We start from the raw sequence: 25,814 nt of genomic DNA, 5'->3' as shown, positions 1-25,814 counted from the left end.
AACTCATCATTTCACTTACCACAATGAAATTTGCATGACATCTGTAACCATTTACAGAAGGCATCAACCTCAACACGACTTACATTTTTATTCCCCTGGCATATAATGTCAAATTATCAAATCACATACATAATATAGTAGATAAAGTAAGCCCAATGATTAACTGTTTTAGGACTTTCAAATACCCCCTGTCCAGCTGTAACTGTTCTCAAGAACAAGTGTTGGTATTGGAAAGTTTGTTTGTTGTTTTAACGCCAGCTATATAATGGCAGGATTGGAAAGACTAAATTTAGATGCACTGAGAACAATATGTGGAGCTAGTCATGAGTCTTTATACTCTGAAACTAACCTTACACCCTTATCCAAAAGACGGCAATCTCTTAAACTAATAATATTTTACAAAATGGTAGACAAGTTGGTCCCTGAATATCTATGTGATCTTGTTCCTCCCTCCTAATGTCTCAGGGGTGGTCGGGTAGCCTAGTGGTTAAAGCAGTCACTTGTCATGCCTAAGACCCGGGTTCTACTCCCGACATGGGTACAGTATGTGAAGCCCATTTCTGATGTCCTCTGCCGTGATATTGCTGGAATATTGCCTAAAGCGGCGTAAAACCATGCTCGCTCGCACTCACGCACGCACGCACGCAAATCCCATTCCTTCTTTTGGTAATAAATATTGTTTAAATCATATACTGTGGGGGGATAAAGTCATCGTCTGGTATGTTTGTCCATCCATATTTCGTTTTCAGAGCTTAAAATGAAAACCGTGAAAGTTTTTTTATCCAAACATTTATTAACCAGCGGCTTAAGTGCTGCCTCTTGCTGTTGTGGGAGCTGGGGGAGATTTGTCATCTTCTGATGACACTGGTATGAACCAGCTACTGTCAGACTGGTGTTTTTGGGGTCATGCCGGCTGAGACCCAAATAGGACTATTTGGCCCTCTCAGATCAGGAACATATTTCATCCATGCATATTGTAGTAACAAAATCATTGTGTTTTACACAGCTGTTGTCCATGGCACCGTGTCCCCTTGAGGAGAGACTTAAACAGGAATGGAGGAGTAAATCCACTGCATGGGGAAGGTTTCTCAAGAGCTGTGAGGTAGTGTACCAGTCATTTGTTCCCTGGGGTTTTGCTTGAGGGTTTTGTGTCATTTAATTAAGAATTGACCTACACTTTGTGTGAGTTCATTGGAGTATGAACCTACATAGAGTGAGGACCAAACTGTATGAACGTCGGAGCTTGCGATGACGTTCATACAATGACAATCATACGCAGTGCATGTGTTCATATCCTCATTAGATGAGAAAGGTCTGTAAAGAAATACCTCAGTAAGTCAGTAACAATGACAGCGCGTCGTAATACATTTACATCAAGTACAAGACGTCAAAATGGCCGATACGATAAAAGTGATGGGAGAGATTTCTGAAGTTGTTAATGAACCTGTGGCGGTTACATGTGTTAGTCATTGATCAACTGGCCGATCATTGAAAGGTGCATAAAAATGCGTTAAACAGACACTTAGGTCAATTCATAGATTGCTGGAGATGGTCAATGTCAGCCTAGGCACGGAACGAGTCGATACTACGATAGTTTAGATGGGCATTTGATCGTTAGTTCATTAGGATAGGCCGCAGCGAGGATATTCGTGAACAATCTTGCAGTCACGCTCTCTGAAATTTCTCAATGTATACTGAAACGCTGAGACAAGAATAAAGGTTCTAAATTATCAGAAAGAACACTTATGTATCTTTCGTGCTATGGAATTCCCAGGGTTTTGCCCAGGAATGTGGAAGTAGTCCGTCAGTGTTTATGTCATTTCAAGAACACGGTCTCATGAAAAACGTATGAACGTCAAATTGTGTCGTTCATACACTTATGAACGTCAATTTCACGTTCATGTGACCGACCTCTCATCCAATGGAAAAAGCTGTATATCGTGTAAACTTCAAATTAAAAAATTATTGAAGATTGTTAGATGTCATACTGTATGTGACAGATGATAAAATGTAAAGTGAATGATTGCATTATGCAAAGTGATAGAAGGCATTAAGAAAAGTGATAGATGGCATTATGCAAAGTGATAGATGGTATTATGCAAGGTGATAGATGGCATTATGCAAAGTGATAGATGGCATTATGTAAAGTGATAGATGGCATTATGTAAAGTGATAGATGGCATTATGTAAAGTGATAGATGGCATTATGCAAAGTGATAGATGGCATTGTGTAAAGTGACAGATGGCATTATGCAAAGTGATAGATGGTATCATGTAAAGTGATAGATGGCATTATGTTATAAATGATAAGTGATAAATATTAGTCCTAATGTGAAGTGGTAGACGTCATAATGTAAAGAGATAAATATTAGTCCTAATGTGAAGTAGTAGATGTCATAATGTAAAGAGATAAATATTAGTCCTAATGTGAAGTGGTAGACGTCATAATGTAAAGAGATAAATATTAGTCCTAATGTGAAGTGGTAGACGTCATAATGTAAAGTGATAGACGGCATTATGTAAAGTGATAGATGGCATTATGTAAAGTGATAGATGGTATTATGTAAAGTGATAGACGGCATTATGTTATAAGTGATAAATATTAGTCCTCATGTAAAGTGGTAGACGTCATAATGTAAAACGGCACAATGTAATTTGTAAAGCGATATATTGTTTATGTCATGTGCAGTGATTCTTACGTAACACCAATGTGTTCAGATAAGAACGCTTGTATTAATTTCAAATTCACAGTGTATGTATTTTGAGATAAGTAATAAAAAAAAGACATAGATATAAAGCTTTTAGATATCTAAAATGATTTGTTGCTACTGAAGCATATGTACTCTGTAAAGTTTACGTGTGCACTGTGTTGATCAAGGTAAGAGTTCTGATAATTGATTTGAAATGTCACTGTGTTAACCAGAACAATGTTGTGTTTCCAGAAGTTGTTCATGTACCTCAGTAAGTTCACTGGATGGAAGGTTGACGTGACCAACATACTGAGGATAGCTGATACAGTGTACTGTGAGGTGGGTGATGAGTGTACTGTGAGATGTGAGGGGTGTACTGTGAGGTGGGTAAGGGGTGTACTGTGAGGTGTGAGGGGTGTACTGTGAGATGTGTACTGTGAGATGTGAGGGGTGTACTGTGAGGTGGGTAAGGGGTGTACTGTGAGGTGGGTAAGGGGCGTACTGTGAGGTGGGTAAGGGGCGTACTGTGAGGTGAGTGAGGGGCGTACTGTGAGGTGAGTGAGGGGTGTACTGTGGGGTGAGTGAGGGGCGTACTGTGAGGTGAGTGAGGGGTGTACTGTGAGGTGAGTGAGGGGTGTACTGTGAGGTGAGTAAGGGGTGTACTGTGAGGTGAGTGATGAGTGTACTGTGAGGTTGGTGAGGGGTGTACTGTGAGGTGAGTGAGGGGTGTACTGTGAGGTGAGTGAGGGGTGTACTGTGAGGTGAGTGATGAGTGTACTGTGAGGTGAGTGAGGGGTGTACTGTGAGGTGAGTGAGGGGTGTACTGTGAGGTGAGTAAGGGGTGTACTGTGAGGTGAGTGATGAGTGTACTGTGAGGTGAGTGAGGGGTGTACTGTGAGGTGAGTAAGGGGTGTACTGTGAGGTGAGTGATGAGTGTACTGTGAGGTGAGTGAGGGGTGTGCTGTGAGGTGAGTGAGGGGTGTACTGTGAGGTGAGTGAGGGGTGTACTGTGGGGTGAGTGAGGGGCGTACTGTAAGGTGAGTGAGGGGTGTACTGTGAGGTGAGTGAGGGGTGTACTGTGAGGTGAGTAAGGGGTGTACTGTGAGGTGAGTGATGAGTGTACTGTGAGGTTGGTGAGGGGTGTACTGTGAGGTGAGTGAGGGGTGTACTGTGAGGTGGGTAAGGGGTGTACTGTGAGGTGTGAGGGGTGTACTGTGAGATGTGTACTGTGAGATGTGAGGGGTGTACTGTGAGGTGGGTAAGGGGTGTACTGTGAGGTGGGTAAGGGGCGTACTGTGAGGTGGGTAAGGGGCGTACTGTGAGGTGAGTGAGGGGCGTACTGTGAGGTGAGTGAGGGGTGTACTGTGGGGTGAGTGAGGGGCGTACTGTGAGGTGAGTGAGGGGTGTACTGTGAGGTGAGTGAGGGGTGTACTGTGAGGTGAGTAAGGGGTGTACTGTGAGGTGAGTGATGAGTGTACTGTGAGGTGAGTGAGGGGTGTACTGTGAGGGGTGTACTGTGAGGTGGGTAAGGGGCGTACTGTGAGGTGGGTGAGTGGTGTGCTGTGAGGTGGGTAAGGGGCGTACTGTGAGGTGAGTGATGAGTGTACTGTGAGGTTGGTGAGGGGTGTACTGTGAGGGGTGAACTGTGAGGTTGGTGAGGGTTGTACATCGAGGGTTGTACAGTGAGGGGTGTACTGTGAGGGGTGAACTGTGAGGTTGGTGAGGGGTGTACAGTGAGGGGTGTACTGTGAGGGGTGTACTGTGAGGGGTGAACTGTGAGGTTGGTGAGGGGTGTACAGTGAGGGGTGTACTGTGAGGGGTGAACTGTGAGGTGGGTGAGGGGTGTACTGTGAGGTTGGTGAGGGTTGTACAGTGAGGGGTGTACTGTGAGGGGTGTACTGTGAGGGGTGAACTGTGAGGGGTGCACTGCGAAGGGAGAGAGGGGTGTACACTGGAGGTTTCAGTTAGATTGTGCAGTGTACATCTTGTTTTTGGCTGACATAATAAACAAAGTCTTCCAGTTGCACAGTGTAGTGCTAGGCTTTCAGTTGTACAGTGTAGTGTAAGGTTTTCAGTTAGATTGTGTAGAGTAAGGTTTTCAGTTAGATTGTGTAGAGTAAGGCTTTCAGTTAGATTGTGTAGAGTAAGGCTTTCAGTTAGATTGTGTAGTGTAAGGCTTTCAGTTAGATTGTGTAGTGTAAGTCTTTCAGTTAGATTGTGTAGTGTAAGGCTTTCAGTTAGATTGTGTAGAGTAAGGCTTTCAGTTAGATTGTGTAGAGTAAGGCTTTCAGTTAGATTGTGCAGTGTAAGGGTTTCAGTTAGATTGTGTAGTGTAAGGGTTTCAGTTAGATTGTGTAGTGTAAGGCTTTCAGTAAGATTGTGTAGAGTAAGGGTTTCAGTTAGATTGTGTAGTGTAAGGCTTTCAGTTAGATTGTGTAGATTAAGGCTTTCAGATTGTGTAGTGTAAGGCTTTCAGTTGCACAGTGTAGTGTAAGGCTTTCAGTTAGATTGTGTTGTGTAAGGCTTTCAGTTAGATTGTGTAGTGTAAGGCTTTCAGTTAGATTGTGTAGTGTAAGGCTTTCAGTAAGATTGTGTAGAGTAAGGCTTTCAGTTAGATTGTGTAGAGTAAGGCTTTCAGTTAGATTGTGTAGAGTAAGGCTTTCAGTTAGATTGTGTAGTGTAAGGCTTTCAGTTAGATTGTGTAGAGTAAGGCTTTCAGTTAGATTGTGTAGTGTAAGGCTTTCAGTTAGATTGTGTAGAGTAAGGCTTTCAGTTAGATTGTGTAGTGTAAGGCTTTCAGTTAGATTGTGTAGTGTAAGGCTTTCAGTAAGATTGTGTAGAGTAAGGCTTTCAGTTAGATTGGGTAGAGTAAGGCTTTCAGTTAGATTGTGTAGAGTAAGGCTTTCAGTTAGATTGTGCAGTGTAAGGCTTGCAGTTAGATTGTGTAGAGTAAGGCTTTCAGTTAGATTGTGTGGTGTAAGGCTTTCAGTAAGATTGTGTAGTGTAAGGCTTTCAGTTAGATTGTGTAGAGTAAGGCTCTCAGTTAGATTGTGTAGTGTAAGGCTTTCAGTTGCACAGTGTAGTGTAAGGCTTTCAGTAAGATTGTGTAGAGTAAGGCTTTCAGTTAGATTGTGTAGAGTAAGGCTTTCAGTTAGATTGTGTAGTGTAAGGCTTTCAGTTAGATTGTGTAGTGTAAGGCTTTCAGTTAGATTGTGTAGTGTAAGGCTTTCAGTTAGATTGTGTAGTGTAAGGCTTTCAGTAAAATTGTGTAGAGTAAGGCTTTCAGTTAGATTGTGTAGAGTAAGGCTTTCAGTTAGATTGTGTAGAGTAAGGCTTTCAGTTAGATTGTGTAGTGTAAGGCTTGCAGTTAGATTGGGTAGAGTAAGGCTTTCAGTTAGATTGTGTAGTGTAAGGCTTTCAGTAAGATTGTGTAGAGTAAGGCTTTCAGTTAGATTGTGTAGAGTAAGGCTTTCAGTTAGATTGTGTAGTGTAAGGCTTTCAGTTGCACAGTGTAGTGTAAGGCTTTCAGTTAGATTGTGTTGTGTAAGGCTTTCAGTTAGATTGTGTAGTGTAAGGCTTTCAGTTAGATTGTGTAGTGTAAGGCTTTCAGTAAGATTGTGTAGAGTAAGGCTTTCAGTTAGATTGTGTAGAGTAAGGCTTTCAGTTAGATTGTGTAGAGTAAGGCTTTCAGTTAGATTGTGTAGTGTAAGGCTTTCAGTTAGATTGTGTAGAGTAAGGCTTTCAGTTAGATTGTGTAGTGTAAGGCTTTCAGTTAGATTGTGTAGAGTAAGGCTTTCAGTTAGATTGTGTAGTGTAAGGCTTTCAGTTAGATTGTGTAGTGTAAGGCTTTCAGTAAGATTGTGTAGAGTAAGGCTTTCAGTTAGATTGTGTAGAGTAAGGCTTTCAGTTAGATTGTGTAGAGTAAGGCTTTCAGTTAGATTGTGCAGTGTAAGGCTTGCAGTTAGATTGTGTAGAGTAAGGCTTTCAGTTAGATTGTGTGGTGTAAGGCTTTCAGTAAGATTGTGTAGTGTAAGGCTTTCAGTTAGATTGTGTAGAGTAAGGCTCTCAGTTAGATTGTGTAGTGTAAGGCTTTCAGTTGCACAGTGTAGTGTAAGGCTTTCAGTAAGATTGTGTAGAGTAAGGCTTTCAGTTAGATTGTGTAGAGTAAGGCTTTCAGTTAGATTGTGTAGTGTAAGGCTTTCAGTTAGATTGTGTAGTGTAAGGCTTTCAGTTAGATTGTGTAGTGTAAGGCTTTCAGTTAGATTGTGTAGTGTAAGGCTTTCAGTAAAATTGTGTAGAGTAAGGCTTTCAGTTAGATTGGGTAGAGTAAGGCTTTCAGTTAGATTGTGTAGAGTAAGGCTTTCAGTTAGATTGTGTAGTGTAAGGCTTGCAGTTAGATTGGGTAGAGTAAGGCTTTCAGTTAGATTGTGTAGTGTAAGGCTTTCAGTAAGATTGTGTAGAGTAAGGCTTTCAGTTAGATTGTGTAGAGTAAGGCTTTCAGTTAGATTGTGTAGTGTAAGGCTTTCAGTTGCACAGTGTAGTGTAAGGCTTTCAGTAAGATTGTGTAGAGTAAGGCTTTCAGTTAGATTGTGTAGAGTAGGCTTTCAGTTAGATTGTGTAGTGTAAGGCTTTCAGTTAGATTGTGTAGAGTAAGGCTTTCAGTTAGATTGTGCAGTGTAATGCTTTCAGTTAGATTGTGTAGTGTAAGGCTTTCAGTTAGATTGTGTTGTGTAAGGCTTTCAGTTAGATTGTGTAGTGTAAGGCTTTCAGTTAGATTGTGTAGAGTAAGGCTTTCAGTTAGATTGTGCAGTGTAATGCTTTCAGTTAGATTGTGTAGTGTAAGGCTTTCAGTTAGATTGTGTAGTGTAAGGGTTTCAGTTAGATTGTGTAGTGTAAGGCTTTCAGTTAGATTGTGTAGTGTGAGGCTTTCAGTTAGATTGTGTTGTGTAAGGCTTTCAGTTAGATTGTGTAGAGTAGGCTTTCAGTTAGATTGTGTAGTGTAAGGCTTTCAGTTAGATTGTGTAGAGTAAGGCTTTCAGTTAGATTGTGCAGTGTAAGGCTTTCAGTTAGATTGTGTAGTGTAAGGCTTTCAGTTAGATTGTGCAGTGTGAGGCTTTCAGTTAGATTGTGTAGTGTAATGCTTTCAGTTAGATTGTGCAGTGTAAGGCTTTCAGTTAGATTGTGTAGTGTAAGGCTTTCAGTTAGATTGTGTAGAGTAAGGCTTTCAGTTAGATTGTGCAGTGTAAGGCTTTCAGTTAGATTGTGTAGTGTAAGGTTTTCAGTTAGATTGTGTAGAGTAAGGCTTTCAGTTAGATTGTGCAGTGTGAGGCTTTCAGTTAGATTGTGTAGTATAAGGCTTTCAGTTAGATTTTGCAGTGTAAGGCTTTCAGTTAGATTGTGCAGTGTAAGGCTTTCAGTTAGATTTTGTAGTGTAAGGCTTTCAGTTAGATTGTGCAGTGTAAGGCTTTCAGTTAGATTGTGTAGTGTAAGGCTTTCAGTTAGATTGTGTAGAGGAAGGCTTTCAGTTAGATTGTGCAGTGTAAGGCTTTCAGTTAGATTGTGTAGAGTAAGGCTTTCAGTTAGATTGTGTAGAGGAAGGCTTTCAGTAAGATTGTGTAGAGTAAGGCTTTCAGTTGCACAGTGTAGAGGAAGGCTTTCAGTTAGATTGTGTAGTGTAAGGGTTTCAGTTAGATTGTGTAGTGTAAGGCTTTCAGTTAGATTGTGTAGAGTAAGGCTTTCAGTTAGATTGTGTAGAGTAAGGCTTTCAGTTAGATTGTGTAGTGTAAGGCTTTCAGTTAGATTGTGTAGAGTAAGGCTTTCAGTTGCACAGTGTAGTTTAAGGCTTTCAGTTAGATTGTGTAGTGTAAGGCTTTCAGTTAGATTGTGTAGTGTAAGGCTTTCAGTTAGATTGTGTAGAGTAAGGCTTTCAGTTAGATTGTGTAGAGTAAGGCTTTCAGTTAGATTGTGTAGTGTAAGGCTTTCAGTTAGATTGTGTAGAGTAAATCTTTCAGTTGCACAGTGTAGTGTAAGGCTTTCAGTTAGATTGTGTAGTGTAAGGCTTTCAGTTAGATTGTGTAGTGTAAGGGTTTCAGTTAGATTTTGTAGTGTAAGGCTTTCAGTTAGATTGTGTAGAGTAAGGCTTTCAGTTAGATTGTGTAGAGTAAGGCTTTCAGTTAGATTGGGTAGAGGAAGGCTTTCAGTTAGATTGTGTAGAATAAGGCTTTCAGTTAGATTGTGTAGAGTAAGGCTTTCAGTTAGATTGTGCAGTGTAAGGCTTTCAGTAAGATTGTGTAGAGTAAGGCTTTCAGTTAGATTGTGTAGAGTAAGGCTTTCAGTTAGATTTTGCAGTGTAAGGCTTTCAGTTAGATTGTGCAGTGTAAGGCTTTCAGTTAGATTGTGTAGTGTAAGGCTTTCAGTTAGATTGTGTAGAGTAAGGCTTTCAGTTAGATTGCGTAGTGTAAGGCTTTCAGTTACATTGTGTAGAGTAAGGCTTTCAGTTAGATTGTGTAGAGTAAGGCTTTCAGTTAGATTGTGTAGTGTAAGGCTTTCAGTTAGATTGTGCAGTGTAAGGCTTTCAGTTAGATTGTGTAGTGTAAGGCTTTCAGTTAGATTGTGTAGAGTAAGGCTTTCAGTTAGATTGTGTAGTGTATGGCTTTCAGTTAGATTGTGCAGTGTTAGGCTTTCAGTTAGATTGTGTAGTGTAAGGCTTTCAGTTAGATTGTGTAGTGTAAGGCTTTCAGTTAGATTGTGCAGTGTAAGGCTTTCAGTTAGATTGTGTAGAGTAAGGCTTTCAGTTAGATTGTGATGGTGAGGCTGTGTGTAGTTTCTGATGTGAACACATCTTACTCCATCAGCTGTTGCAATAGTGTTGTTTTTTTAGATTCACCATAACCTCACACAGCCTCAATGGATGTTGCCGGAGGTTTCACCACTTATGAATGTTTTCAATGAGTCCTCATCCTTCGCTTACCCAACATCAGAGGTGCAGAAATTAGGTGCAGGTGAGTGACGTTAACAAGTTTAATCAGGAGTCAAAACAGCTGTTAAACACCTCCAGTCATTGTTTGTCCTGCTGTAACACATCTGACACATTTACTCATTCACTGATGTGTAGCAGCTGTTAAACACCACCAGTCATTATTTGTCCTGCGGAAACACATCTGACACATCAACTCATTCACTGATGTGTAGCAGCTGTTAAACACCTCCAGTCATTGTTTGTCCTGCTGTAACACATCTGACACATTTACTCATTCACTGATGTGTAGCAGCTGTTAAACACCACCAGTCATTATTTGTCCTGCGGAAACACATCTGACACATCAACTCATTCACTGATGTGTAGCAGCTGTTAAACACCTCCAGTCATTGTTTGTCCTGCTGTAACACATGTGACACATGACCTCATTCACTGATGTGTAGCAGCTGTTAAACACCTCCAGTCACTGTTTGTCCCGCTGTAACAAATCTGACACATGAATCATGAGAGGTACATACACTGACTGCCATACACAGTCATACACTGACTGCCAGCACAAACAACTTACTTTTATGTAGCCTGTAGAATGGTACAGGGACTGCATGTACAGATGAAGACCTTAGCTTGTAGATTAAAGCCTGAAGACAGATAACTCCTCCTTGATTACGGCCATGTCCTTGGCTGACTGTGTACATGGCAAACTAGGAGTGCATCCTTGCTCAGGGAGGAACTCCAGCCCTTTAGTATCCACACTTCAGGGGTAGCCCAAGCTTTTCTGTGGTTTCCTCACCTTAGTTGGCAGTTTTAATTAATATGTTGGTTTCTAGGTCCTCTTGTTGAGAAGATGCTGTCAAACATTATGCAGAAGATGAACAAGCCTCGCAGTCAGATGAAACTGTTTGTGTACTCAGCAGTAAGTAAATCGTCTGTCAATTAGCCAGTGGGATGGTGATTTATTTGTACTGAGCAGTATGTACCTAGTCAGTCAGTTCACCAGTTGGATGGTTATTTATTTTTACTCCCGAGTAAGTACCTAGTCAGTCAGTTAGCCAGTGGGATGGTGATTTATTTGTACTTCGCTGTAAGTAACTCATTACTCAGTTAACCAGTGGGATGGTGATATATTTGTACTGAGCAGTAAGTAACTCATTACTCAGTTAACCAGTGGGATGGTGATATATTTGTACTGAGCAGTAAGTAACTCATTAGTCAGTTAACCAGTGGGATGGTGATATATTTGTACTTCGCAGTAAGTACCTAGTCAGTCAGTTAACCAGTGGGATGGTGATTTATTTGTACTGAGCAGTAAGTAACTCATTAGTCAGTTAACCAGTGGGATGGTGATATATTTGTACTGAGCAGTAAGTAACTCATTAGTCAGTTAACCAGTGGGATGATGATTTATTTGTACTTTGCAGTAAGTAACTCATTAGTCAGTTAACCAGTGGGATGGTGATATATTTGTACTGAGCAGTAAGTAACTCATTAGTCAGTTAACCAGTGGGATGGTGATTTATTTGTACTGAGCAGTAAGTAACTCCTCAACCCGTTAACCAGGGAGATTATGATTTTTGTGTTTGCAGCTATAATGAACATCATTATTACTTGCAATTAAATCCATGTATCTGTTCAGCCAGTAATTATTCTATTAAATGTTTATTAACATAGCGTTGCTCTGTCAACAGGACAAGCACTCCTTATTTTTAGTTGACACACTTAAATCTCAATGGGCACGCTAATCATTTTTTTTTTATCATGAACATTTTGTTTTCATTCTGTCAATGTCTGATGTACGGACAACCATAAACATCTAAAAATGATATGTCTTGATACAGACTGAATCTTTACAATGATGTATATAAATACAGAGCTCCAGATAAGCTTTTGGTGTTGTGGGTATTTTACTCATGCATTTTAAAATCATTGGGTATCAGTAATTCTATCTGCGTATTCAAATTTCTGTTACCCACTAGTTTTTACACATGTGGGTATTTAAGTTGAATATTAAAAAAAACCACTCTGCATCTAGTCCCTGCAAACTGGTGTCGTGTGGGTTCGAGAGCTTTATAAGACTCAAAAATACCACGATACTTCCACAAGAAAGTGTGATGGCAAATGATCATGATGTGACTGTCATCGTGGAGTTTGGCAAGGTTGACGGAATGCCCGTTTATAATTTCAAAATAAGTTGCTGATTTGCTAATCGAATACGCAGGGTTACTTCACAATATGTTGATGATACCCACAAGTTTTATTTTTGTAGTGTATCTGTGTTGTTCATTGCGTATTAGATACGCTTGGATTATATTTTACTGCATATTTCTGCATTTCTGATGCGTATTTCACGCAGATACGCAGCTTATCTGGAGCTCTGTAAATATTTAAATATATACAAAAGCATGCTTGAATTTCAAGCTGGGGAATTCCCTGCATACATCAATGACATCTTAGAGAAACTCCTAGCTTATTATCCCCCATCACGAAGTGGAAGGGGGATATAGGAATGGGTGCCGTCCGTCCGTCCTTCCGTCCTTCCGTCCGGCCGTCCGGCACATTTCGTTTCCGGAGCAGATCTTGAAAACCGTGCCATATTTCTTCACCATACTTGGCACATAGATAGATCTAGTGGTTAACTAGTGCCTTTTGATAGTTTGGGATTTTTCAAAAAAAAATTTTCGAGTTTCCATGGCAAAGACTTTGATTTAGACTTAAAACGGTGGTAGTCCTCGTTTCCAGAGCAGATCTTGAAAACCGTACCATATTTCTTCACCAAACTTGGCACATAGATAGATCTAGTGGTGAACTGGTGCCTTTTGATAGTTTGGGATTTTAAAAAAAATTATTTTTCGAGTTTCCATGTCAACGACTTTGATTTAGACTGAAAATGGAGGTAGTCCTCGTTTCCGGAGCAGATCTTGAAAACGGTATCATATTTCTTCACCATACTTGGCACATAGATAGGTCTAGTGGTGAACTGGTGCCTTTTGATAGTTTGGTATTTAAAAAAAAAATTGTTTTTCGAGTTTCCATGGCACGACTTTGATTTAGACTGAAAATTGCGGTAGTCCTCGTTTCTGGAGCAGATCTTGAAAAACGTACCATATTTCTTGGTCATACTTGGCACTTAGATAGGTCTAATGGTGAACTGGTGCCTTTTGATAGTTTGGGATTTTTAAAAACAATATTTTTCGAGTTTCCATGGCAACGACTTTTATTTAGACTGAAAATGGCAGTAGTCCTCGTTTCTGGAGCAGATCTTGAAAAACGTAGTATATTTCTTTACAAAAAGGCCCAGTGAACATAGTTCCCAGGAGCTAATGCATTGCACACATCCGACATGTCATATTGGTGGGGGATGTGAGTATTTCATGCTTGTTTTCCGTCTGTCACATATCTTACTTAAGATCTGTGTCATGAGTACAACAGCTTCAAGAAATGCTGTTTAGCCAGTCGTAAGTCTATAGATGGTTGTCAGAAGTTTCTGTTTGAAAAAGTGAGATAACGAATGCACCTTTGGTGATGCTATTTTTCAATGGATTTATACATACACCTCATCTCCTCGCCCCCCACCACCCCAAAAACAATTGATAAAATGTAGATATTTTAGAATTAAAGCAATTACAGTGGAAAGCATATCTTATTTTGTAACTCATTTGTTACAATCTTTTTCATGTTTATCAGAAACAGAACTATTCCTAACATTTATTCCTTCTTTTACCCCTACAGCCAGAATGATTCTAAGAACACTCCAGAAAGTAGGAGCTAAGGAATGCCTGCTTCTCTTTTCAGCATGACTCCAACGTCATAGCTTTTCTGTCAGCGCTTAGAGTGTTCAACACCATCCAGCCGCCCTATACCGCCTGCGTGATTCTGGAGTTATATCAGATGAAGCAGATGTACTTTGTTAAAGTCCTGTACAGAAATGACACAACAAGACTCCCCTACACATTGAAAATACCAGGTGATGACAAACACATCTTCAGATACATCTTTCACTATCTTTGCTTGACAACTCTTTTTATAATACCTTATTTAGGTGGAATCCTTTCAGTGTGAAAAGTGCTGCCATGTTCTAGTGATTCAGCAGTGTCAAAAATAGACAGTAGCTGCTGTATCAAGTGATCCATACAAGGCAATATCTCATTATTAGGGGGAAAACTAGCCTTTTGTTGCACAATGACTTCATCAACAGATAGTCAGGTCAGAGATTTCTTTCAGTATGTTTCTGTTTTCACTCTCCTGAACTAAATATGAACTCCTGCCATGTCCAAAGTCTGCCATGTATCAGTGTATGTGTGTTCATGTGTTCATCATTTGGTGAATCTGGAAAATATGTGTATTTTGTATGCACACTCAATTCATGTGAATGTACAAATAGTTTACACCATTTAGCTTTGCTCATATTTTGTTTGTTTCTGTAGGTTGTGCCACACTATGTCCTGTTGCCACTCTCAACCGACTGTTGAGTAATGTGACATTAGAGGCCGAGTCTCGAGGTTCAGTGTGTGGCTCCAGCAATGCTGTGTTTGGATCCACCAAGCCTGAAAACAGTAAGTGACTTGTGAGACTACTCTGATGGATTGTGGCAGAAACTAATTGTCTTCTGAGGCACTGAAATTTGCCTTGCAGAGTTGTGTCCCTTACTTGTGCCACAATGCGCTGATTGTGGAAATCCCAGATTTGCTCAATTTTTTAGCTTATCCTGCATTACTCCATATTGCATTTGCTGCTCTCATTTGACAGAGAAACCAACTGTGTGAGATCCAGCTGCTGAAGAAGAGTTGTTCCAACCAGTAGAGGCAGCACCATCGCCCAGTCAGCAAGTGACCCGGAAGTCATGACGTCACATCAAAACACATAGCTGCTTTGTCACCTCCACAGACGGACGTACTTTGTATCCCGTGTGGAAATTAAAGCTTCTTGTTTCAATACTTTGCGTGTTTCTGCATTCATTGTATGCCGCTATATTGTTACGTGTTTATGGGCTGTTACCTTTAGGGTCTCCCATTCGTAATTTGTAATTTTTATCTCTTGTTTGTGGCTTTAGTCACAACAATTTACGGGCATACTGTTGTTCCTGCCATTTTGGTTTTTTTCTGCCATTTTTGCTATTCACCACGTGGCTACATATTTTCGTGTCCTTGTTTTGAATTCTTATTTTGGCTTGGTTAATGCACTTAATATATATGTTTTAGTCCTTTTAACGTGCGACTAGAGGTATGAGATACCCATTTGTATGACTGAAAACAGACCAATAAAACATCGTTTTTAATCTGAAAAACCCATATTTTGTTTTGGCTTGCTTAAAGCTTTGCCTTTTCACTACCTTTAGTGTATTGTTTGCTCTCATGAACTCAAATGAAATACAAAGTTTTTGAGTTACATTATGCTTCCCGTACTTGGTGGTTTTGCCTCATGGTTATGTTTTGCTTAAATTCTGGACTTCTTGATTGTACGACGCCCTGTACTTTCACAACGCAGTGCCGATATTGCAGTCCTTCGTCGCTGTGCTCCTTCAACTCAATATGAGTATCAAGGACATGCCTCACTCAACATGCTCGTCGACACCCTGATATGGTTTACAACTCGAGTCTTCTACCCTTGCGTTGCCATGACCTTTAGCGACAACATCGTCCCTTCCTCCTGTGACACCCGTAAGGGGACCGGCTTTCCGTCTCCTCCTCCATCATAAGCGCCATCGCCACTCCTGATGCCACCGCTCCCGACAAGCAACCAGTTCTCCTAGCGCTCCAGAGAAGCTACACCAACTCTTGAGTATCTCCAGCGCCTCCTGAGCGCTTCCTCTGCCATCTACGTTGATAGTGCCGTCAGTGCTCCCAAAGCCATCGGCTCCCGAGAAGCAACCCCACAGGCGCTCCAGAGAACTTACGCCACCAGCACTTCCTGAGTATCTCCAGCTTGCCAACTGGTTGAGGTTCTGTTGACCTCTCTGGTGTTTATCACCCCAGATTAGCTCTAATCATTAGAGCGTTCCGCATTTGCTCTAAGAAAAGTTCTAGTTTTGGCTACCCACCTCATTCCATTTCTGTCACCTATTTGGGGTTTTCCTTTTTGCATCGACTCTTGTTTCCTGAAGACAGGAATGGTTGTAGATGTTCCAGTCATCACTTGTATGCGGTGCAGATTCATCAGACCTTGACGAGGGTTTATTATGGATCGCATCTGAAGGTATGCCCACTGTCCGTGCTGTCTGACAAAGACTTAATACAGAGTAATGCAGGATAAGTTAAAAAAATTAGTAAAATCTAAATATTTTTTTACATTTGTACACTTGTCCTGCATTACGAAGTCTAAGTGCCCTCCCTTCGCTACGCTGCCTCCCCATGTAGTTTCAGGTGTTATGTGTAAAGCAGTTATGTGTTTTGATGTGACGTCATGACTTCCGGGTCATGTGACAACTGTGCAGGGGTGCTGTCTCTACAGGTTGGAACAACTTTTCTTCAGCAGCTGGATCTCACTTAGTTGGTCTCTCTGTTAAGAAACAGCAGTAAATGCAATACAGAGTAATGCAGGATAAGTATACAAATGTAAAAAATATTTAGATTTTGCTTATTTTGTAATGGTTATGTGGCCTTGACTCTGTGGTTAGTATTTGTTTTATCTAATTGTGTCTTCTGAAACAAATTCCATCGTGTTTCATAAGCTGTAGACAATTTTAATTGGTTTATCGGCTGCCATCATTATAGGCGTTGATGTTTTTGCTGTCAATGTTTTCATATGCACGTTTTTTTGTGTGAAAAGGCATGTTGATTTTGAGGTAATTTTCGAATAAGATACCAAAGTTTCACCACCAGAATCAAGGGTTCTTGGAATCACAGTAAAATGTTGAATCAACCAGTGGTCTCCCTGGCCAAGTGTATATATTGGGTATTTGTAAAGCAATGTTGGTGACTACAATAAAACACCATTTACTAACTCTTCTCCAGATGTAATACCACTGGTAGCTGCAGGCATCCTCATCCTCATCGTGGTTGTTGCTGTTGCAATATCTGTCTTCAACCGACGCCGCCACAGGCTCAGCAAGCATGTCACCAGCTATCGCCAGCTCCTTTATTCTGAGACCTACCCACTCGACAGTGACGAAGATGAACTTCTGTCCTGATAACGCAACATAAACGCACATAAACGCAACATTTGTTTATTGTTTTGGTCCGATAGAGACTCAGTTGCATGATATGGGTAAAACAATCTCACTTGTCAGTGATATTTTGTTTTCAAAATGTCATTGTTTTTTACCATTCCAATTAAGATCATGTTTATAGTTTCTGCAGTTAAACATACTTACAAGGTGTGCAGAACTGCAATACGAAATTTACCTATATTGATGACGCTGATGGTATCAGTGGTGGCAAAACGTTGATAACAAGGTAAAATGTCACCAGTAATTATTGCTGCCATCAATGTTACAGCTCGGACAATCACCATCTCTGGTGCTCTTCCATTCATTTCACCCCACGCATGAAAAGTCAAATTACTGTTTCGGAAAGGTTTGTTACCTGACTGACAGAAGGTGAAAAGTTCATGGAAGTTATAAACAAGTGGACAAGAATTGTTTTTGAAACGGTTATCTGCAAAATAATTTCAGTAATGAAGAATACTTCAGATTCATATGCTTGAAAAACAGGATGTTTCAATAATACAGTATACTACATTTATGACGAACATGGTTATAACAAACTGATGGATGTAAGGAACTTATTTATTGCTCCCGGTTGTTTACTTATATACTGTATAGATTATGCTTATATATAACTACAGTTATAACGAACTGAATATAGTGGTCCCTTTGAGGTCGTATACACGTTTGTGAAATGTTTAGTTTGAAGATCTGTCAAACACCATTCTGTCAAATTTGATAGGGCCTACATAATTACTTCGGGTTATCCGATGTTTGACGTATCCAAAAATGAAGAATAAAGAAGAAATACATAGGGACCAAGTTTGTACTTTGTGACAACTGTAAATACAACAGTGTTTGACTGTATTTCACTGATTTAAGACGGGCATCAAAGCTTAAAGTGTGCTTACTTGTGTGCAGCTTACTTGTTTCCCTACCCTTCATTCCTCAGTGGACTCGACCAAGGCAAGTGTTACTTGTGTGCAGCTTACTTGTTTCCCTACCCTTCATTCCTCAGTGGACTCGACCAAGGCAAGTGTTACTTGTGTGCAGCTTACTTGTTTCCCTACCCTTCATTCCTCAGTGGACTCGACCAAGGCAAGTGTTACTTGTGTGCAGCTTACTTGTTTCCCTACCCTTCATTCCTCAGTGGACTCGACCAAGGCAAGTGTTACTAGTGTGCAGGTTACTTGTTTCCTTACTTACTTACTTACTTACTTCCTCAGTGGACTCGACCAAGGCAAGTGTTACTTGTGTGCAGCTTACTTGTTTCCCTACCCTTCATTCCTCAGTGGACTCGACCAAGGCAAGTGTTACTAGTGTGCAGGTTACTTGTTTCCTTACTTACTTACTTACTTACTTCCTCAGTGGACTCGACCAAGGCAAGTGTTACTTGTGTGCAGCTTACTTGTTTCCCTACCCTTCATTCCTCAGTGGACTCGACCAAGGCAAGTGTTACTTGTGTGCAGCTTACTTGTTTCCCTACCCTTCATTCCTCAGTGGACTCGACCAAGGCAAGTGTTACTAGTGTGCAGGTTACTTGTTTCCTTACTTACTTACTTACTTACTTCCTCAGTGGACTCGACCAAGGCAAGTGTTACTTGTGTGCAGCTTACTTGTTTCCCTACCCTTCATTCCTCAGTGGACTCGACCAAGGCAAGTGTTACTAGTGTGCAGGTTACTTGTTTCCTTACTTACTTACTTACTTACTTCCTCAGTGGACTCGACCAAGGCAAGTGTTACTTGTGTGCAGCTTACTTGTTTCCCTACCCTTCATTCCTCAGTGGACTCGACCAAGGCAAGTGTTACTTGTGTGCAGCTTACTTGTTTCCCTACCCTTCATTCCTCAGTGGACTCGACCAAGGCAAGTGTTACTAGTGTGCAGGTTACTTGTTTCCTTACTTACTTACTTACTTACTTACTTACTTACTTACTTCCTCAGTGGACTCGACCAAGGCAAGTGTTACTTGTGTGCAGCTTACTTGTTTCCCTACCCTTCATTCCTCAGTGGACTCGACCAAGGCAAGTGTTACTTGTGTGCAGCTTACTTGTTTCCCTACCCTTCATTCCTCAGTGGACCCTGACCAAGGCAAGTGTTACTTGTGTGCAGCTTACTTGTTTCCCTACCCTTCATTCCTCAGTGGACTCGACCAAGGCAAGTGTTACTTGTGTGCAGCTTACTTGTTTCCCTACCCTTCATTCCTCAGTGGACCCTGACCAAGGCAAGTGTTACTTGTGTGCAGCTTACTTGTTTCCCTACCCTTCATTCCTCAGTGGACCCTGACCAAGGCAAGTGTTACTTGTGTGCAGCTTACTTGTTTCCCTACCCTTCATTCCTCAGTGGACTCGACCAAGGCAACTGTTACTAGTGTGCAGGTTACACGTGTCCCTGTTTACCAGCAGAGTCTCCTGTTCAAAGCCATGTTATAAACATATGGTTTTATGCATGGACCAGAAAGTTGTTTGTGCAACATATTTATTATCCTCTGGCAGGAGGTGGAAGGGGGATAAAGGTATGGCTGCTGTCCATCCTTTTGTCTCGTTTTGTTTCCAGAGCAATACACAAAAACCATGAGAGATATCTTATCCGAACTTGGTATATAGATAGGTCTAGTGAAGCATTGTTGTCTTTTGATAGTTTGGGATTTTGTTTAAATTTATTTTTCCAGTTTCCATAACAAGGACTTTGAATTAAACTGAAAATGGCAGTGGTGTTTGTTTCCAGAGCAGATCTTGAAAACCGTACAATATTTCTTCACCAAACTTGGCACAAAGATAGGTCTAGAGGTAAACTATCTTTTGTGTTTCCATAGCATTGACTTTGGCGGGGGATATGAGAATTCAATGCTTGTTTGTTACCAGGATCAGCTTTTCTGTCTTTTGGAATGATTGATAAATCTCTTTAATAATCTGCATGAATTCATGTTTCTGGAAATTCAATAATTCCTCTTGATTTTAATCATCCAAATATCAAGGATTTACAATCTTACATGCAAAATGTGTTTTTCTTCTTTATGTTACGGTAGATTGATAGTAATTGACATTGAATTGAAACATAATCAACAGCTCACTGGCAGATATTTTCTAAATGAAATGAAGTATTTGCAGAAATATCACCATTTCTTGTGCTTGCTATCAGGGTTCAGCAAAACACTAGTTCATTTGACAATATTCTGGACCATGAGTCTTTAAACAAATTGGTCCAACTTTCTTGTGGAAAACATGAAATGTCAGTTACCTTATTTTTTTAACTTGGCTTTTTTGGCAGAGTATTTGAAATACACAAATCACAAAAGTTAGGTGCAGTTGTTTCTATCTCTCACTCCAAGTCAATATCCTTCGTGTTTATCAATGTTCACTGAATGATCATCAAGTTTAACACTTCGGGCTTTCCTCCCACATTAATCTGACACGCCATGATATTCCTGGAAATACTGTTAAAAATGGTGTTAAACCCAACTCACTCACTTAGTTCACACTACCGATAGAAAGAGATCTGAGGACATCTCATTACGGGTCATATCAGAACGACCTTTCATCTGACCAATCAAAGCTTCACTTACCAGATCCTGAAAGTGACAGTCGGAACGTGTTTTCTAATCACGCAACCTCGAAAAAGTTAACACAGAGTATTCTGAATGACAGTTACAGGAGGATGGACTGATTCTGTGAAAATCCTCATCTAATGGGATAAACATTATGACAGAAGAGACAGCACAGCCTGTGGGAAGTACTGCCATGCAATCTCTACCATCTATTAAACATTCCACAATTTTATTGAGCTTAGTTTTCAGATCTTGATTTGATAGTTTGCTAAGCGTGAATAGATCACATTCACATGCAGTCATATATATTCATTCACAACATCATAGAAATAAATTGAACTCATATATTTAACAAGTTCATTCAATGATGTGTTATTATTTACAGTAATTTTCTATATATCTACATGTATATGTATCTGTTTACATGCATAATGATATAATATTCGTAATTATAAATGACATTAATACACAAAAATACACCCCTACCCTGTGGTTGACCCAAGGGCAGACCATGAGTTCACCAAGTGATGAGCTGACTAGACTAGGGTGCCTGCATCTAAATACAAATAGATTCAATTAGGAAAACTGGGTAGTGTAGCAAACATGAATTATGTACTACTCATAACACACCTATGAGTGCTTCACATGCATAAACAACATAGAAAGTTTCAAACAAACACATACATGGTAGTAAATACACACTCACTCATTCTCCAAGAAAAGATCTAGAAATGTTGAAGATATATAGTGCTAGGTTTCTGTATGCCTTAAACTATTAAAAAACTTGCTGACCTATCTATAATATTTAAATGGCTGCAATTATACGACTACATGTATTGACCAGATGTAGAAGTACATCAGCTGTACCGGTTTATTCAATACAGCGCAGTAATCATGTCATTACAATATTCATATACAAATATGTAAAATACAGAAGGCTTACATTTGTACAACACTGCAACATACTGTTTGATTTCACATCATGTGACATGGCTGTGTGTGATTGTGAAATGACATGCAAGGATGGTTGTCTGAATAAACATGAGAGAGAGATAAACTGTCCACTGGTCACTTTGTTACCATAGTCTGGTTTTACTGGTCCTTTACTGGTCCTTATCAGGGACTGACCATTTGATATAATGGAAAACCACATACCTTTTTAATTATACCTATGAGCCTAAATCTTTTTTTGAAAGAAAAACATCTTTTTCCAAATCTCTGAAGCATACATATATTTTTTTCAAGCATTTTCTGGGATAATATATATTTTTTTCAGTAAAATCCTAGCCTCTTCTCCCCCCGCTCCTTTAATATCAAATGGTTTCTCCCTTACCAATTGTTCCCATTTCAATATTATATATATAGTATAATTTCATTTAAATTACCAGCAAATTCTTTTTTGTAGTAGTTTGCATTTTTCTTTGTTGATTCACCATATGAACTCGCAGACATGTTTTCAACCGAAATAGCTGCAGACCTGCATAATGTGTTGTATGCAATTATTGAGATATACATCCTTATGAAATTTGTTTTACAATAAATCTGTCTGTCTATATATATTTGTTGCTATATCGTGAATGTTTTATGCAGATATTATATTTTGTATTTTTGACAGAATGTTAGTACATGAATAAAATATTTTGCCAAGCCATTTGTTATTGTTACTAAGGTCCCAACCTTCGATGATAATATTATAGTTGAAACTGTGGTTGTGAGCATGGTCTGAGTATATTTGACACATATGGCCAAATAACATGCATGTCTCATAGATTAGTCTGACTTTTGTTATGTTTTCAGGAGTTGCTCAGCACATAATAGATTATTTAATAAGGCAAGTTAAGTATGCCCTGAATACATGTTTCTTAACTGGACATGTATGTCTTGGTCTGAAAGCCGTAGTGTCAGTGAGGCAAATCGAAATTTGTTTTGGTGAAATAGCTTGTCATTTGAGTGGAATATCAAGTTTGTGATTCTAGGTAAATAAGTGTTTCCTCACTCAGAATGTACGGGGTCATCAATGTTGTAAATGATTACAACTGACTGACAAACAGGCTTTAGCTGATTCAAATAGGGATATACTTTTAATAAAAATATTGGTATCTGTATCGTTAGGTTATTTAAATAACTACTCGTGATTACCGATTTGTAACTGTGATCTGTTCTGAGAAATACATCTGTCAACCTGAAATCCTGATCATGTAAAAGTAGTTTGGAAGCAACTGACTATGTGCTGCTTGTCTTGGGCTATTCACTGTTGGGTTCCCTTGGTCCAGTCACATGGTAGGCATATTGATGAAGCTATTTATGGCCACTGCTCCCTCCTCTCATGTACTGTAGTGCTCTTAGATTCTGTCAAAATGCGTTTTGCAGCTGTAAACATCTCTGGAATTGCCAGTCCAGGAAAGCTGAACTTTTTATCATGTACATGTATGTTTTTCTCAGGATGACATCGTATTTTCTTTTATGTCCATTGTCGCGGGTCATTCTGTGTTAGCGTTGAATTATATCTATTTAACATCATTTTAGCATAACATGCCACGGACTCCTCAGTAACCATATCGGACAATATTGCTTTTGGATGTTCATAAGATCCTTCACAGTGTTGAACGACTAAATGTCACAGTTAGTCGTTCAATGTGTGATTGTCCATAATCACATGCAGTATTAAGAAGGATTTAGATTTAAGTTGATTATATTTAGATTACATTTATTTGCTTCAGTTTAATCATGCGACGCAAAACTTTCATAAGTTGGTTATGGGGGCCGAGCTGACACGTAAACACAAGTGAAGTTGTTAGTCGCTGGTTATTGTGAATTGATGTTGACACAATCATCATTGAACAAGACAGAGTTGTGCGAGTTGTGAGCCTTTGTTTTACTACCTCGTCCGCAGCATTAGTTATTCCAGCTTCGTTATCATTGTTGTTACCGTGGCTGGCGCTCAGTATCAAGGGCCTAAACCAGGAACTGGCCGGCTTGGTGTCGGTATACGGTGTCTGAGGGGGGCATCGTGTTAAACTGTGGCACGACCTGCGCTTCCTTCTGTAATAGAGACGTTGATCATTACGATCTTATCACGAGCCACACAAAATACACACGAAAAGATATATATATATTAATAAATGTGAGTGTTGCTTCGTAAATATAGACGATTGTGTTTCATCGGAAGCATTATACAGAATACGATTTCTCAAACGGCTATTTTATGTGGATAATTATTAAAAAACAGTTTTAAACTTGTTTCCAAAGTTAACATATTCTTTCTCATTTAAACGATTTCCTGATGTTTTAGAAATTCTTGAATTGAGGCGCTGATTTCAATACAGATTTGAAATATGTCGGTAATTTGGAAATTGTTGAGGCTGATAGTATCACCAGAGTGTCTTAATCTCACATGGGGTGACTAACCTAACAGCTTCTCGAGGATATTTCTACGAGTGTTGATATGTCAGGATACGCAAAAACGAGATTGGAGATCATTCACAAATGAGACAACCCGTTCCTCCATGTGAGTCGCCTTGTATAACATTCCTGAAGTACAAAGGACTATTCTGACCCGGCATAAAGCAGGGACGTGACACATATCGGGAGTGAATGTCAACTCATTTTGAGATTGACTTATCATTTTCTGTTCATCGAGTAAAGATTCGACAAACCAGCGTTCAAAATGCATGGATTCTCCTTGATCAGAACAATAATAACGTTATAAATACATTCAGTAACATCGATTATTACGTGAAGTGTCAATCATGCTTATTGGAAACTCCCCAATACGTCGATTATAATGTTGTGAGACGAGGATAACGTTGATATTCTATATATGTGTAAAAGCACAGATTCTGTTAACAAGAACCATCGTAACTTACATTTTCTGTTGAGAAATAGTTTGAATGAGAGCGTGAGCTTCATTTTTGTATTCTTTGAGTTATAATTCCTTTTTTTTTACTCGTTAGTCAATCGAATTTCTCGAAATTACACGAATCGTGAGTGAGTTTAGTTTAACGCCGGTTTGAGCAATATTGGAGTCATACTAGTATAACGGCCAGACGTGTGCATGTTTTACACTGTACCGCTGTGGTGAAATCAAAGAACCCGGATAATGTGATGACAAATCTGGCTACATAATAAAGCGCTTGTTGGATGCCATGCAACAGCAGAAATCTGACCTATATTGATCATCGTCTACAGCAGGATAGGAACTTCTTCACGAACACCCCACGGAACTTCCGTCCAAAAACACAGAAGAGTATAAAATTGACGGCCGAATTGATGACTACTGATATCTGACTGACACCGCTTATATAACCGCGAATCTCCGGACGCTCATCCTAAGTGATTGCCGAGTTGACTTCATACATGATCAGTTCCAGACAGGCTGCTGCGAGTGACACCAGGAAGACTACCACCACTGCAAGAGCCATTGCTGTGAAATGCTCCTTCTCACTTCCTTTCCGCTCCTGTTTCTGAAGGTTAGGATTTGTACGGTAGAGCTTGCGGACCATGATCGTGTTAAGGATGACCAATAGGACTCCAGGGATGACAAATGTGACGATGACGTTGATGTAGAACAAGTCATGTGCCAATAGCTGTAGGACATATCTGAGACGCCCACTACTACGTGGGTAATAAAGGTTGGTTGAGTGTCTGTGGGGTGACGGTTTGATTGGGTGGGGGTAGGACGAGCTGTTTTTGGTTGTGTTTGGGGTTGTGAGCTTGTTGAGGGGGCTCGGGGTGTTGGGAGCAGTGTTTTGTGGTGGGTGGGTGGGGAAATATCATTGTCTGGGGTTGAGAATATTAAGGTTGATAGAAGAGGGAGGTCATAATTACCCCTGGTGAAAAAGAGGATGCCATGAGGAAAAATAATAGCAGATGACAAAACAAAACAAAGCTGACAATGGAGTCCGTGAGCAGGTGAGGCTGATAGCAATGGCGGCTTGGTCGCTAAGAACAGAACAGAACAGAAGTTTATTGCTCGTAAGAAAATCACACAGAGTGATTACAGAGCATACATGAGGTTGAATATATACACAACCACACCAACAATAATATCTAATAATATATACATACATGAATACATACATGCACCCAATCACGCATAATGCATTTCTATAATACATGTATGATCTGCATAACTACACACGTGAACACATAATATATACACATATATTTTATTGTAGAGTGAAATTCACAAATTTTAACGTCGCAAGGGCAATTTTCCAGCCATAGATCGACGATCCTATGATATTTAATTATGTAAATAATATTAAACCTTTTTTACAGAACTGAGCCAGTTTTACTAGAATGGGTTTGTATGAACATTTCATTAATTGATTGTATTTTAGAGTGGAGGGATATTTAGTATAGTATGCCGGAAGGTATTGTTTTCGAAGGTCATTTAGTCTTGGACATACTAATAGAAAGTGAAATTCATCTCCTATTTGGTCGTTACATAAAGTGCAAGT

General features: G+C 39.9%; 1 protein-coding gene across 3 annotated transcripts in view; it reads left to right on the top strand.

Annotated features, from left to right (window-relative positions):
* The window catches only part of LOC139470369 (testicular acid phosphatase homolog), a 36,363-nt gene extending 14,433 nt beyond the window's left edge, over positions 1–21,930 (top strand). For 2 of the 3 annotated variants that reach the window (XM_071252767.1, XM_071252766.1), the window contains 7 exons: positions 1,007–1,102; positions 2,943–3,029; positions 9,571–9,691; positions 10,497–10,582; positions 13,459–13,630; positions 14,091–14,219; positions 16,617–21,930. In XM_071252767.1, the coding sequence (XP_071108868.1) occupies positions 1,007–1,102; positions 2,943–3,029; positions 9,571–9,691; positions 10,497–10,582; positions 13,459–13,630; positions 14,091–14,219; positions 16,617–16,792 (867 nt within the window). In that variant the 3' untranslated portion in view covers positions 16,793–21,930. Of the gene's footprint in view, positions 1–1,006; positions 1,103–2,942; positions 3,030–9,570; positions 9,692–10,496; positions 10,583–13,458; positions 13,631–14,090; positions 14,220–14,412; positions 14,639–16,616 lie in introns of those variants that run through there. The other variant, XM_071252768.1, reaches the window with a different exon arrangement.
* The last annotated feature ends 3,884 nt before the right edge of the window (positions 21,931–25,814 follow it).

This window comes from Haliotis cracherodii, unplaced genomic scaffold (assembly GCF_022045235.1).
Source record: "Haliotis cracherodii isolate W230 unplaced genomic scaffold, xgHalCrac1.p SCAF_20, whole genome shotgun sequence".
In the NCBI taxonomy this organism is placed as follows: Eukaryota; Metazoa; Mollusca; class Gastropoda; order Lepetellida; family Haliotidae; genus Haliotis; species Haliotis cracherodii.
Note: the sequence above shows the minus strand (reverse complement) of the source record. Positions and strands in the feature narration are given on the sequence as shown.